The following is a 16,098-nucleotide window of genomic DNA, read 5'->3' as shown; positions in this document are numbered from 1 at the left end:
CTTCCAGTTTTGAATCTACCAGTTTTGAGGATTTCTGTGCTGTGTACACACACAGACAAACACAGGCATATCCAAACATACTCTAACACATAGGGGAATATGTTGACAAAAGACAGTTTTAGTATTTGGAGCGAGTATGCCTTTGTTTTTCTTTGAACTTGGCATGGTTTTCAAATTTTTATAATTCCTGCAGCGCTCACAAGAGTGCATTCAAAGTATTTAGCCCACCTTCCATCCATCTTCCTTTACTCTCTCTCACTCCATTTCTTCACTCTCAGCAACCCATCAATTAATCCGAACTCTTTGTGAGAATGAGGCAAAATTAAATCAATCATGAATCTCAGCGTTTATCTTCTCTCGTCCACGCTGGACATGAAAAATGATATGAAAGCTCTCAGCTGTAATTGATCCTCTCTGCTTGTGGCTCTGAGACAAGAGCGCTGATTTATCAGTAAGCAATGAGCTGGCTGATCATTAAGGGTAATCTGAGGATGGACTTGAAGAAATCTGGCCTGTACAAGGAAATTAAATGCCATCAGAACCAACAAGACCAAGCTAGATGTTTCAGTATAATTATTTGAAATGTGCCATGCTCTTAGAAATATGTTTTAAAAAATTCTGGTGACTGGTTAAGTCCCCGTAATGTGTTTGTTTTACCCCCTTGCACCGACCGGCCACGGATTTCATACATGGTTACCCTGGGAAACAAGACTGCAGCTCTCCCATTGGTCCTTTTTCTAAACACAGGTTTTGTTGAGGTCAACCTTAACCGGCAGCGGCCCCGCCTCCTGGCTCTCCTCCGATTGTTTCATGGTGACAGCGATCACAGGACTCAGGTGGTACGGGTTGACTTTGTGGGCGTTATCCAGAAACTCTTTGTCTCCGTTGATACTCAGCTGAAGAGACACAAAAAAGAAAACAAGTGATAACGGTGAGCAAGACACCTACAACACTTCACCAAGCATCTTTTGAACTCCCTTAGAGTGCTCTGCGAGGTATGCTGAGTCACAAAACCGCTGAAGACAGAGAACCCTTAAATTTAAAGGGGAAACATCATGCTCATTTTTAGGTTCATACTTGTATTTTAGTTTTTTACATGAACATGTTTACATGTTTTAATGTTCAAAACATGCTATTTTACTCATACCCTATGACTGAATTCCCCATCTGTATGAAACGCTCCCTTTTTCGCGCCTGTCTCTTTAAGGCCCCCTCTCGAAAAAGCCCAGTGTGTCTGATCGGCTTGCAAGAATGAAATGACGCAACTTAGGTAGTTCTCAATCTGTGGGTAGAGATACTCAGAAGGAGATATTCTAATGAGCCTGCATGTGACACAGGAAGGAGAGCCAGATCTGAATGGCTTGTTGAATCAAATATTTTATGATCTAGGCAGCAAACAACAAACTGACTGGGTTGTTAATTCACAGTTTGTGGGTTGGTAAAACACTCTAATTGAAGAAATGTATGAACACAAGCACTGAAAAGGTGAGTTTTCATGACATCCTTCACATTTGCATCTGTAAACACTGGTTGTGGATGCTTTTCTCTGTGTGTACCTGCGTCTTGATGTGCTGCTCTGGTGCGGTGACGAGGCTGGCACAGCTGAGCCACAACATGACCATGATGGACAGGAAGAGACACGCCGCCAAAATCCACCGGGGGAGGCCTGAACGCCTGCAGAACGAGAGTTATGGGATGAAAGTGAAGATGGGTAGAAATACTGAGAATCTGAGAACATTAAGGCGCAAACAAATATACTAGCCTGAATGTAAAAGAAAAAATTTGAGCTTGCGAATTTTTGCATGTTGTAAATGTTGCAATACCATTTACGTGTGTGTGTGTGTGTGTGTGTGCGTGCGTGCGTGCGTGTTTGTGTGTGTGCGAAGATGATTTAGGTTTTTTTATTGTGTTTTCCTACCAGACATGCAGCTGTTATTTTCCTTAATGTCAGTGTGGAAAACATTGAGTTAGATTATCCATCTCAGGGGCTCCATCATGTCAACCCTTTTTTTTTCTGAAGTTACAATATCCTCCAAGGTAATGCAGTTGAATGTGTGGATTGATTTGTACAGTTTGCATTGGACAACAATAATCACAAGTGTGAGACTAATTTATTCAGATATGCAAGTTGATTTTCATGCTGACAATAAACTGGAAATCAGACAAAGAAACCTGGGATTTGCTTTAGATATGATCCACAGTTATATAAAGTATAATTCATGAGAAAAGGGCAACTCAAGCTCCAGCTCACCTTGACATGCAGCCCAGGAAATCGTGCTCAGCTGTGGGGTCGTCTGTGTGCTGGACAGGGTGCTTCCCTTTGCCTCCTGCTTTGGATGCTGCCCTCTCACCATGTCCCCTCACACCTGCCACACAATTCATAAAAAATAAAAAAAGAGTTTCAGTTTGACGCTAATGAGCGTATTTTGCAGCAATACATGCATGTGCTGCTATAGATAAATGTGTGTGTGTTGTGTGTATGTTCTCACCATGTGGTCTCTGGGTGTGAGAGTGGACCTGAGGCCAGGGTTTGTCCGCCACGTTGGACCGAGGAGCCTGCAGCTCGGGCAGAGAGTACTCCATCTCTGGTTGGCTCTGAGGAGAAAAAAGTATCTAATATATAACCTTTACACATAGATGGGGTCAAAACCTTTATTCTCAAGATGTCAAACTATTCCTTTAACATCAAAATATTGTTTAAAAAAACAACACATTTGATTAAAAGATTGACATGATTCATGATTATTTTAATATATATAGTAGAATTAAATGTAACACCCAGCTGATAGTCATCTCATGTAACATGAAGAACAATCTTAAACCTAGACAATTTGACTTTATGTGAAGCATTACTTAATAATTAGTTGAACTTTGAACTTTGACATTTCAAATAACGTAAAAACCAAAAATGCTGTTTTTTGTTTGCTCTGATCCACAGAAAGGTCAGAGGTCAGGATTGGTCAAACATTTCCTGCCCTTAAGCTGGAACACTGCTTAACCTTTTCTCAGCCTGAAGCATCATAGATCATGGTGAGGTGGCCAAGTTATAATAAAAAAATGAAGAAAATAAATGTATGTTGACGGCTATTAAAATCAGCTGAAGGGATGTTTTTTTCTGGCATTGAAAGAGTGCTGCAGTTTGTAGAGCGCTTTTTTATTTTTCCTTTTTCACCATCTGAATTCACTCTGTTCACTCAAAAGGAATGTGTCCCCAATCAATCTGAGCATAAGCAAAATGTTTAATACTTTTGTGTGTTTCTCACAGTATCTTTCTCACCCACCCAAACCAGTTCAGTGAAACCCCTTGAACTGGGACAGCACCTCTGAAAGAAATGGCTTTTAAAAGAACTGCTACACGCAGCCTGCTGTCAGTGTTTGCACTGTTGTGGGTTTCATTATGTTCTCAGTGTTTCTGGTTCCCCCCTGGAGAACTCATTAAAAGAGGATTTTGGATCCCCACTGTTGACCCTCCCTCCGCTTGCAACAATACTATTGCTGGCCTCAGACAACACACACACACACACACACACACACACACACACACACACACACACACACACACACACACACACACACACACACACACACACACACACACACACACACACACACATACGTATTTAAAGGAGTACAGTATATCCCACTGCAGTAGCATCAGCCTCCCAGTATTTATCGATTCTGACACTAAGTGGATCAATGAACTTTGAAACCTCTTGCTGCGTCATGCACTACAATGTGAAACCAGCTAAAATCATTCACCGTGTCATTCATTCTCATTACTTTACTTTTGAAATGATTGATCTGCTTTCTTCTAAATGATTTCAATCACTCATCCAGAATAACAAAGCAACATACTGCAGTCGGCCGTGGAGACGTGGCTGCTTCGTTTGCTTCCCAAAACACTAACAATCCTTCATACCTCTTCTGTTAAAAAAGTTATTTCACAACCGGGTTTATTACCCCTAGCGAGCAATGATTTCTGACAGGGTGCATTAAAACCAGATGCGGCAGTGTGAAGGTTTGGGGAGATGTGAGGGGGCTGATTCTCATTGGCTGCAGACTGAAGAGCTCTAACCATCAGAAGGAGCGGAGCCTGATCTGCATCTGTCATGCATTATGAGAGAGGGAAAGCAAAAAGGTGCTCCAACTTACAGAAAGAGAGGGGAAAGAAAAAGAAAGAGAAATAAAGAAAGAGGGGCTTGAGAGTTCAGAAATGTAAAGAGACTTAGGAGTGGTGGATACAATTAGACTGAGTCTCATTTCTCTTATTTTGTTGAATTTGGGACTGGGTCCAATCTGTTTTTGAGCTTCCACAAATGAATAGAAACGTATAATGTAAAATAACTTTGACTCTTATTCACAATGACAAACACTGCTCCTTACATATTATGTGCCTCCATAAAGACTGAGAGGGGAAAATGGTGACAAAAGGTATCTGAGGTGCATTAAGCAAGCAAATTAATCATGAAACACCTTGGGGAAGTATTGACACTAAATTGAACCCTAAATTGGACTAATGATGTCAAAATGATGGCCCTTAAAGGGGATATATCATGCACATTTTAACGTTCATATTTGTGTTTTGGTTTTCTACTAGAACACATTTACATCCTTTAATGTTCAAAAAGCACATTATTTTTCTCATACTGTCTGTCTGAATATACCTGTATTCACCCTCTGTATGAAACACTCTGCTTTAACGCCTCTCACTTGAAGCTATTACGCCCAAAAAGTCCAGCGTGCTCTGATCTGCTTGCGAGAAAAATATGGTTCACCTTTGCAAAAGTAGTTCCCAATCCGTAAGTGGAGCTGGAGGGCTGTATATTCTAATGAGCCTGCATGTGACATAGAAAGGGGAGCCAGACCTGAATGGATTGTTGAATCACATGTTTTCTGATCAGCAGCCCATAAATACTGACTGGCTGGTCTTAATTCACAGTTTGTGAGCTACCAAAATGTGCACAAGCTCTGAAAAAGTGAGTTTATCATGATATATCCCTTTTAATTTGGTGTCATTAAATCTTAACTTTTATTACAGCACCCCCATGTGGTCACTTAGGACAACTTTTTTTATTTCCATTATGAAATGACAAAAACAAACAAACAACATGTGTTAAAGGGTTTAGCACCTCAGACTGAAGTAGACAAGTAGTTCCCGATTCAAAGACAAGTCTTGTGATATTCTGTATTTCTCTTTTTGTCAAAACATCTCATAAAATACCAAAACCAACAACAAATGCATCCTACTAACAAGTATCAAAATCCTCATATAGCTTCTTCCTCCATTGTTTCCCAAACCATGGGACATCTTTCTTTATTAAGATGAACATGGAAATTCTCACTAATGCCCCAAATGTGTATTGATCCGCTTCTGAAAATAGTCACAAACAAATGCACTATTTACTCCTGTTTGACGAACATTTATTAAAAACTATAATGCCAATGTTCGAGGACATTACTTAGCTTTGTGTTAAATTGAAAAATATTAAAAAAATATATATAAATACTTTGACTCAATTTAAAAGCTTGTCTTTAGTAGGAGCTAATTTGGGTAGAGAGCAACAGACACGGTAGGTAGATCAAACATAGACCATAATAAATAGACCATAATATGATAAATTATGAATGTGCTACACATACAGTATGTAATGTGCATGGTTAACTCCCTTTAAGTCTCTCTCACCTGATTGATTAAGCTAGAATGAGAAAGAACACAGACTTCCTTTTCAATGTATCATCATAAGTCAAAGTCACGCTTCCTTTAAACACTGTTATTTCACTGGATCCCTCCAGCCCGGTTCAGTTTCTTTTGTTTTATTCATTCGGGCAGAATGACTAATGCAATTTCCAAGAAACAATGGTGTAGGGACTTCTCTCTTTGTATTCAGCCTTACGCCGAGTTCAATTTGTTCTGCAGGCCGACTCGCTAACAGAACCCCGGCTCAGTAGGAGGAAGTCTTTAATCGACTCACTTTTGTCCCAAACACTCTCACTCAGTCAACCTATCATGGGCTGAGTTGTCAAAACAACAAGGGGGTGGTGAGGAAGGAAATTACTGAGCTAAAGGGATGTGTTTTACCAATATTTCCTTAAAATTACAAGCTTTCTTCATTTTTTTCCCTCTTCCTTCCAAACCCTAGTTGTGACCTAAAAGTGACTTACTCCACCCATATAATCTGAACTAATTGCTGGCAGTTTGTTTACGATGCACACAACTAGTTATTCTCACAGCTTGAGGTCACACAAACGAGCACACAGTTGGATGTGTAAAGAAAGTCCACTCTTTAGGGACATCCTCATAATGTAGGCTTGTCCCCTCCTCTGTTGTCGCTCAATTTAGCCTGACTTTTTCTGTTGTTTCAACGCTCCGAAAGTCCATCTGTCAACTTGGTGGCAGTTTGCCAGCTGCCCACTAAACACAGGCCTGGTAGTCTTCTCAAAACCCCGTGGAGCCCGGCTTCCCCTCGCCGCTTCAGCCTCAGTGTCACTTCCATAAAGAGCAAACATCCATCATTACGTCCGAAAGAAATTTCATGTTCCGTGGCTGCTGCATCTCTAAATGAAGCAGCGCCTCAGAGAGCCCAGTATGCACACAGCTTTTTATACCTAATAGTGAATTTCAGCATATAAAGGACTCCTCTGTTACACAGTAGCCCATCTGTATTGGTTACGCTGCATAAATACTGTCATTTCCCCATTGAGCCCTTTAATTATGTAGCTAAAAATGCCAACAAATCCCAAACGGGAAAACACCCGACAGAGATGCAGGTTTCTGACCAGTTTTTGGAGGACATGATTGGATAGTCTGGTGGTTAGACAGACCAACTGTTATTATAGCTTTAATGTATAGGTGGTTTACTGCATTGACCTTAGCAATGTAATCAAGTTCAACAATAGAGCGTATTTCTGCCATGTCTGCAAAAATCTCCAAATTAGCCATTTCAATAAAAGAAAAAAGGGAGGAAATATTTGACCTGCATCTGGATCAACATCTGCATGTGAGTAAACATGAAGTGACTCAAATAAAAAGTGAAAAATGTTCGAAAAACCCTGCAGCTCAAATCCTTTAAAAAAAAAATCTTTGATTCAGACCAAAGAAATGATCACTTGCCAAACTTTAAACCACTTTCCAATTTCTTATTCAACAAACAGATGAACCCACAGGGCCTAAATATAACCTCCTTGGTTGGGTTTGCTCATGAACAGCGGGTCTGTCAGCTCCATTCACTTCATCTTCCAGAAACAACTTCTGAACATTTATCTGTCACAACCAGAACTTTACTCTTTAGTGCAGTCCATTTTTCTTCTAAATCTTGTGGTGAGTTTTCATCCTGAGGGCGAGCTCACCACAGCTAGCCCTGCCGGTTATCAAATATGCATGGTGCTGAGGGAAAGTGACATAATTTGAAAGGACATTTATAAACAATTAAAGCGCTGGAAAAAAAAGGTTTGCAGCTCTTTGGATTTCAGCCACCTACTCCCCGCCCCACTGTGTGCCCTTGATCAGTCAACCTTCACAGATGCACTGACTCCAAAATGGGCTGTGAGTTGTTTTGGCAGTGACCCAAACTCTTCAGCACCGTATAGCTCAGAGGATATATTTCCTTATCTCAACAGGAAGCAGAGGTTAGCTCGACTGATAATCTATAAAGGTCTACTAGCTTGCTTTTAACCTCCAGTTAAAAACATGCGACATGAAAAAGCTTTGTAGATATTAATCTTATATTTTTCCACCATCTTGACTCAGTGAGCCATAATACAGTGTACTAGAGATTTTAGTATCCATTTGTCTGTGTCTTTTGCAGCGAAGCATTTAAAGATCCAACTCTGTTAAAAGTGCAGATATTCAGAATGATGAAATTTGCAGCGTAACATTCAAAATGTTGAATATTTGTTCAACATATGATTCTTAATTTAATTCTGATTCATGCAACATGGACAAAGACTATAAAAAAAAGTATACTCACATTCACAGTGTAAACTGGTGAATTGTTTTTTTCTTTGCATATGTTCACTGATAAGATGTGTTGGATGGAATAAAACAGGCTCACTTTTGAAAGTTGACTTTGTTGCAAGTTCATGGATCATATGTCAACCTTTTTTCTGGATTTATTTATAAATGAAGATTAGATCAATATAGGTGGAGTTTTTTTAAACTTTTTTAGAACAGCCACAGGAAGCCTGGTGGCTTACCACAACCACATAGTTTTTAATAATAATCAACAAACTGTTGCTGCTAGAAACACAAAAACACATCATGTCTAGCAAATGTGTAAACTTTTAGGAGCTGGGTTTAGGTTTAAACACCATCACATGAAGAAAATGTGAGTTTACATGAATCTAACTTTAACCATTTATCTAAAAACCTAGCATGGTAAAGATAAACGCTTTTAGTGACACAAAAGAATGATCACTGCTCGAGCTGCCTGTCCTGGACACACACTTGTCTGGGTCTTACCTGAAACACCACAACCTTGCCATCATCAGCCTGCAGGTAGAAGGTCCAGGTGGAGGAGATGAAGCTCTGGGCAGAGCTGACAATGTCGTTGCACCAACTGGACACGGCCTCCATCACGGAGGGGGGCTTAGGGCGGAGAGTCATGGCCCTGAGCTGCAGGAGAGAGAGCAAGATACTCTAATACAAGGAGACGTATTTGTGTGTGTGTGTGTGTGTGTGTGTGTGTGTGTGTGTGTGTGTGTGTGTGTGTGTGTGTGTGTGTGTGTGTGTGTGTGTGTGTGTGTGTGTGTGTGTGTGTGTGCGCTTCAGTATACTGTGTGTGCACACTTAGTATTGATATTAACATTCAGACATCCTAATTGTCTGTGTGTGTGTGTGCGCGCTTCAGTAAACTGTGTGTGCATTAACATTCAGACATCCTAATTGTCTGTGTGTGTGTGTGTGTGTGTGTGTGTGTGTGTGTGTGTGTGTGTGTGTGTGTGTGTGTGCTTCAGTAAACTGTGTGTGCATTAACATTCAGACATCCTAATTGTCTGTGTGTGTGTGTGTGTGTGTGTGTGTGTGTGTGTGTGTGTGTGTGTGTGTGTGTGTGTGTGTGTGTGTGTGTGTGTGTGTGTGTGTGTGTGTGTGTGTTCAGTAAACTGTGTGTGCATTAACATTCAGACATCCTAAGTCACTTTGGCTCTTAAAGCTGCATTAGCATTTTCCTCACCTTCCTCCTCTTGATCTCAGGTTCAGAGGGCTGGCTGGCACAGCCGGTGCAGCAGGCCTCCTGCTCCAGAAGCTTAATATATGCCTCCTGGCAGGCTGGAGAGAGAGAGGGAGAGAGAGAGAGATAGAGAGATAGTTGAGAAGCATGAAAGAAGAAGCATGATGAAGAGGGGGGTGAGAGTGCAAAAAGAGAAAAGAAAGAAGCACAAAAGCGAGTGGGCACATGGAGCTCTGCAGTCAGCTGGGTGGAGGATGAGAAGATCTAAAACAGGTACAGGCTGTTTATGTGGGAAGAAAGATAAAGATGCAAAGGGAGATGTATCTGCCGGTGCCCGCGGTGGCGATTGACTCCACATCGCCGTGATTAAAAACGGGGGGCAACGGGGCATCCGCTGTCTGGACGGCAAATCACATCATTGATTTCCAATTCAGCAGTTCAGGCAGGGCGAATAGCCTCAAACAGCCAGTAAAAAAAAACACAGAGTCTGCCAGCTTTTAGGGAACAGAGCAATATTGAGCAGAGCTGCTGTGTTGTCTTGTCAAAATGTTCAGAAGGACTCACTACTTAGAGGTTTGTAAGACACAATTAAAGTAAAAATTGCTGGAATAAGAAGAAAGGATGAACCGATGCTGATGCCAATATCGGATATCGGTCTAATACTGACTCAAATAGTTGGATCAGGTTGCAGTGACAATGGGGCAGATCTATTCCATTTAATTCTTTACTATATGCATTATATGCTGTAATTTTAATTCCTTTTCAAGTTTAGAACAATTTGTTGCTGCATTAAAAAGCTGGAATGCTTGTTAGTTTGTTGCTGTTGTACCTTTTAATATTTTCATAGTAAATTACATGTAAATATTTGTTACGTTTGTTTTAAAGAGTTAGGTAAGCACATTAATGTCAAGCCTGATGTTGCTTTATGCATAAAAGAATGAGGCACTGACACAAAACATTAAGGATTGAGGCCTCGGCAGCTTTGACTCTGGCCTCCGGTCTGCTCAGTAAGGCTGTAAGACCAGCAGAGTCATTCAAACAGACAGTTTAACAGACAGACTGACACACTGACTCACCTCCCTGACACTCCTCCCTGCTGGTATTGAAGCCGGCGTTGCCATTGACGAACTGGCAGATGGAGTAGAGGCGACAGCCGCGGTGACAGGCGTTCATTATGGAGTCCTGACAAGCCAGACAGAGAGAAGAGAGGGAGACGCACAATTAGAGATGTCTGCTGCAATCTTGGATAAACTCAAGATAGAAAGCATGATGGGATGATGGGTTACGGCGTCTCCAAAATGACACGGTGCGGCTGTTGTATTATAGCCTTCCATAAACAGTTGATAAGAGGGAAAGGTAGTGAGAAAGGAAGATGCACATTCCTGTACTCCATCTCTACATAACGCATTCATTCTCCCTTTGAGGCAGAGAAACAGCGCCCTCTAGCGACCTCTCTGGGAACAAAGAGCTTCCCTGACCGAGGACCATGGACGGTTGTTTTTTTTTCATAGCCTTGAGCATGCCATCATCCTCACTGCGTGTCCCTGTTTATTCTCAGAGGGGTGTTTCTCTCAAACCATGAAACGATGCCTCACAGTTTGGAGGCGAAGGCTTATAAAACACATTTCTGTAGTTACTGCTCAGGGCTTTTGCCCCCCACCCCCACCCCCCCTCGTTTTTGCTTCACAACCTTCAAAAGGGGGGCGACTGTGAACCGCTTTGCAGCTCTGATCCTGCTGCCCTGCAGGATGCCTGAACCACACCTGAAGGCAGCAGAGGAGGAGGAGGAGGAGGGGGTGGTGGAGGAAGAGGAGGATGATGAGGAGGAGGAGGTGTGAAGAAAAAACATCCGACACTGGAAATCTAAGGCTCTAAAGATTCACAGCCATCATCTCCCGCACTGTGAGAGTCCAGTCTGGCCTTTAGTCTGGGCAGAAAGATGCTGCGGTGTCTGTCAATAAAGGATAATTCTCTCATGGCTCATAATGATCTCACTCATCCCCCCCACACACACACAGCACTACGCCTGCCCTGCATATCTTAATTTGCAAATTAAGGATTATATCAATTTAAAAGCAAAAGCATCTGGAGATGAGAGTCTGGAAGGTGCAGAAGAAAATGAGCTGCATCCATCTTTCGGCCTAATTGTGCGCCTTAAGCAGCCGAGAGGATGCAGAGAAAAGCCGGAGCGAGCATGTCATAACGCATAACACATTCCCTTTATGTAACACATGTGAATATGGAGGGTTTTTGGTTTTTTTTACCCCCCCACCGATGCAGAACATATTGTGTGCGTCGCTGCAGGCGCTGAAATGTCGGACAGCAGGATGCTCCGGCTCGTTGCTGATGATGCGCTTTCTGCAGCAGAGACAGGCTGCACGGCGCACAGGAGTCACTTACTTTAGCGGGGCTTTTGTTTTTGATGGTGAGCTGGCATTGCTTTTTGCAGTAATTGATGTCGCCCAGTTGGTTGTCAAACAGGTCCGAAGAAGAAGAAGAAGAAGAAGACGCCGCCGCGAGTCCCGCAAGAAGCACCGAGATCAGGGCCGAGAAGCCGCACATCGTGCCGCCGAGCCGGAGCATCTCTTAACCCCTGGAGAGGAGGAGAGAGAGAGAGGAGAGAGGAGAGAGGAGCGAGGAGAGAGGAGCGGCACTGGACTCCCTTTGTGGTGCGGATGCTGCTGCTGCTGCTGGCTCAGCCCGGGTCCTGTCTGCTGCTGCTCCGCTGATCCGCTCCTGCTCGTGTCGTCATCATCATCATCATCACGCAAAAGCTGCCCCCCCCACACACACACACACACACACACACACACACACACACACACACACACACACACACACACACACACACACACACGCACACACAACCTGCAGAGCTGCCTTCACCGCAGTGCACAGAGTGGAGGGGTCAGATAGGAGAAAAGGACCGAGCTGTCCCGCAGAGCAGACAGATGGAGTATCGACAGTTCATCCATAATCAATGTCACAATTATCGGTTGAATGTGAAATATCCTGGTGGAACAGATGAGGGACACCAATCACTCCCAGCTGAGGAATCAACATCTGATTAAACTCTTTTTGTCATCGTTTCATTGTCTGATGGTTTGTTTGTGATGCTCTCTGTAACTTTGTTTGTATATTTGCTTGTGCAGTACCAGTCAAAAGTTTGGATATACCTTCTCATTCAATGGTTTTTTTTTTTTTTTTTTTTCTACATTGTAGATTAATATTGAAGACATCCAAACTATGAAGGAACACATATGGAATTATGTGGTAAACAAACAAATGCTCAACAAACCAGAATATGTTTTATATTTTAGATTCTTCAAAGTAGTTGAATGAGAAGGTGTGTCCAAACTTTTGACTGGTACTGTATATATATATATATATATTTTTTTTTTATTTTTTAAAGTTTCAATCACAGTTTCAATAACATAATTAGGGAATTGCATACACATTTTTAGACAAAGACAATTTAATTATACATGATATTATAATTCTACATACAGTACCAGTCAAAGGTTTGGACACACCTTCTCATTCAATGGTTTTTCTTTCTTTCTTTTTTATTTTTTTTATTCATTGTAGATTAATATTGAAGACATCCAAACTATGAAGGAACACATATGGAATTATGTGGTAAACAAACAAATGCTCAACAAACCAGAATATGTTTTATATTTTAGATTCTTCAAAGTAGTTGAATGAGAAGGTGTGTCCAAACTTTTGACTGGTACTGTATAATAGTACAAATGTAGCGTGATGATGACTGTCATTATGAATATAGTGAGCATTGTACATTGTATACAGCGTGTACTTTAAAATAGTTAACAGATCTTTAAGAAAAACCAGGCTACAACAGTTTAAAATACTAATTTAAGTAAAAGTGCACTCAACTTTTTAGTAAAGTAAAAGAACAAAGGTATTAGTGGGAAATGCAGTTCAAAGTTAAAATATTAATTATGTAAAATTGCCCGTTTGAGAGCTATACTATTACATATACTTTGAATAGTTTTATTTATATACATTATAGAAGCAGCAATTTAATGTTGCAGCTGATGTGGAGCAAATTGTCATTTATAAACTGTGATTATTATGATTTCTAAAAATCATAATAATCCCAGAATGCTTTTCTCAACTATCGACAGCCTCATAAATCCAGCTCCAACAAGCCACTCTTTCATCAACTCAACATCAAAATGCATTTTTCGTAGACAAGATAACAAAAATCAGGTTGGATCTAAACCATATTACACAGAATGTGTGTGAGCCCCTGTCTTCGGACGCTTTCCCTCCGCCTAAGACGGCTATGAATGATTTTGCTGCTGTTGATAAAGAAATGCTCAGGAACGTAGCAATGCAACTTAAGACGTCCACCTGCTCCATTGACCCTATCCCCACCACCTTTTTTAAGACTGTGTTTCATTGTCTAGAGGATGATGTACTGGCGATTGTTAATCACTCCCTGCTGACTGGTATTTTCCCCCTGGCACTGAAAACTGCTATTGTGAAACCTCTCCTAAAGAAAACTAACCTCGATCCTTTAGTGTTAAACAATTTCAGGCCAATTTCAAATCTTCCCTTTTTAAGTAAAATTCTTGAGAAATTAGTATTTAAACAGCTAAATTACCTACATTTTAGCTGTACATTTGAGAAGTTTCAATCTGGCTTTCGTGCTCACCATAGCACTGAGACAGCGCTAGTCAAAGTTGTAAATGACCTAAGAATGAATGTGGATGATAAGAAATGATCAATCTTAATACTTTTAGACTTGAGCGCTGCTTTTGATACAGTAGATCATGACCTTCTTATAAACAGACTACAGAAGTGTGTTGGCCTCTCTGGATCAGTTCTAGATTGGTTCAGGACTTATATGTCCGGCAGAGACTATTTTGTCACCCTCGGCTAACACTAACATAACATGTGGGGTCCCTCAAGGCTCTATTCTGGGACCTGTATTGTATAGTCTCTATATGCTGCCATTGGGAAATATCATCAGAAAACACAGGATTAATTTTCATAGCTATGCTGATGATACACAACTATACATCTCTTTATCACCCAATGACACCAGTCCTATTGATAAACTGGTTAAATGCATTGATCATATCAACTCGTGGATGTCACATAATTTCTTGCAGTTGAATAAAGATAAGACTGAGGTTTTAATTATTGGTGCAAAGGCCCAGAGAGAGATACTGTGCACTAACTTAAAATCCCTGGCACAAAATGCCAAGCCCCTAGCAAAAAATCTAGGCGTGCTTTTAGACCCTGATTTGAACTTTGAATCTCACATTAATAATCTCACTAGAACAGCATTTTATCACCTGCGAAATATTGCTAAAGTGCAACCGTTTCTCTCCCAGGCAGCTACTGAGAGACTTATGCATGCTTTTATCATTAGCAGGCTTGATTACTGCAATGCTCTCCTTTCTGGTCTACCTAAGAAAGCTATAAATAAGATACAGATAATTCAGAATGCAGCGGCACGTGTGCTTACCAAGACCAGAAGGAGAGCACACATCTCACCTGTCTTAAAGTCCCTCCATTGGTTGCCTGTCAGTTTTAGAATAGATTTTAAGATCCTTTTTATTGGTGTTCAAATCACTGAACGGACTAGCGCCTGAATACTTGTCAGACATGCTTTTAACGTATACTCCCTCTAGATCCCTCAGGTCCTCTGGCACTGGCCTTTTAGTTGTTCCCTGGGTGAGGACTAAGAACTACGGTGAGGCAGCATTTAGTGTCTATGGTCCTCGCCTCTGGAACAGCCTGCCAGAGGAGCTGAGGGCATCACAATCTATAAACACTTTTAAGAGAAATCTTAAGACATACCTTTTTAGTTTAGCATTTTCTTAATCCATTGTTATCAGTATTACTGTGCTACTACTGGTTTTATACATTTATTGGTTTTATATTGGTTTTATACTGGTTTTATACATTTTATGTATAAGAATGTTACTCTGTTGCTGTTCTTTCTATTTTACCATGTTTCTATATTATTATTTCTCTCTACCGTTTATTTTCACAGTATTGTTGTATTTTCATTGTATTGTTAAGCACCTTGTATTGCAATTTTGCACGAAAGGTGCTATATAAATAAAATTTGATTTGATTTGATTTGTACATAGATCATTTATGCAGCATCATGTATTTGTATGTAAATGTGATTGAGTAGAAGTAGTGATGTGATGTAGTGGGGGAAATATACACGTATAGAATGGGGATACTCAAGTAAGGTGCAAGTACCTTAAAATTGCTTTAGTGTACTCTGCTAAGTGCAATACTTGAGTAAATGTACTTAGCCAACCCATTTCTTTATTACATTATACTTACAGAAATGGGTGTTATTTTCATATGGAATATTAATCTTATACTATATATATATATATATATATATATATATATATATATATACATACACACACACACACACACACACACACATATAAATATATATATAAAATAAGTATAATGAAATCTTTAGTAAAGAGGTAAAAATGAAACACCAAAGTATTGTTCTTTTGCACTACCTTGACATTTGCAATTGCATTCATCCTTTCAAGTGTTTTACAACTGAAATGTTTTATATACAGTACCAGTCAAACGTTTGGACACACCTTCTCATTCAACTACTTTGAAGAATCTAAAATATAAAACATATTCTGGTTTGTTGAGCATTTGTTTGTTTACCACATAATTCCATATGTGTTCCTTCATAGTTTGGATGTCTTCAATATTAATCTACAATGAAGAAAAAATTTAAAATAAATAAAAACCATTGAATGAGAAGGTGTGTCCAAACTTTTGACTGGTACTGTATATGAAAAACATGGCTATAAATTATAACAGAATGAAAAGTACATGGGGTGTGTAATTAACTTAAATTACTTAAAGTTGGTCTTAATTTTCTGTATTTGTGTGTGTGTGT

General features: G+C 40.4%; 1 protein-coding gene across 1 annotated transcript; it reads right to left on the bottom strand.

Annotated features, from left to right (window-relative positions):
- Window positions 1-610: 610 nt before the first annotated feature.
- On the bottom strand, window positions 611-11,750 carry tmem59l (transmembrane protein 59-like). The gene is made up of 8 exons (XM_054603464.1): window positions 11,568-11,750; window positions 10,244-10,349; window positions 9,171-9,265; window positions 8,459-8,611; window positions 2,490-2,595; window positions 2,252-2,366; window positions 1,557-1,674; window positions 611-896 (listed from the first exon to the last, which is right to left on the bottom strand). The coding sequence occupies exons 1-8, from the start codon at window positions 11,748-11,750 to the stop codon at window positions 738-740; spliced, it is 1,035 nt and encodes a 344-aa protein (XP_054459439.1). The 3' UTR covers window positions 611-737.
- Between the last annotated feature and the right edge of the window lie 4,348 nt (window positions 11,751-16,098).

Source organism: Anoplopoma fimbria, chromosome 8 (genome assembly GCF_027596085.1).
Source record: "Anoplopoma fimbria isolate UVic2021 breed Golden Eagle Sablefish chromosome 8, Afim_UVic_2022, whole genome shotgun sequence".
NCBI classification, from domain to species: domain Eukaryota; kingdom Metazoa; phylum Chordata; class Actinopteri; order Perciformes; family Anoplopomatidae; genus Anoplopoma; species Anoplopoma fimbria.
Note: the sequence above shows the minus strand (reverse complement) of the source record. Positions and strands in the feature narration are given on the sequence as shown.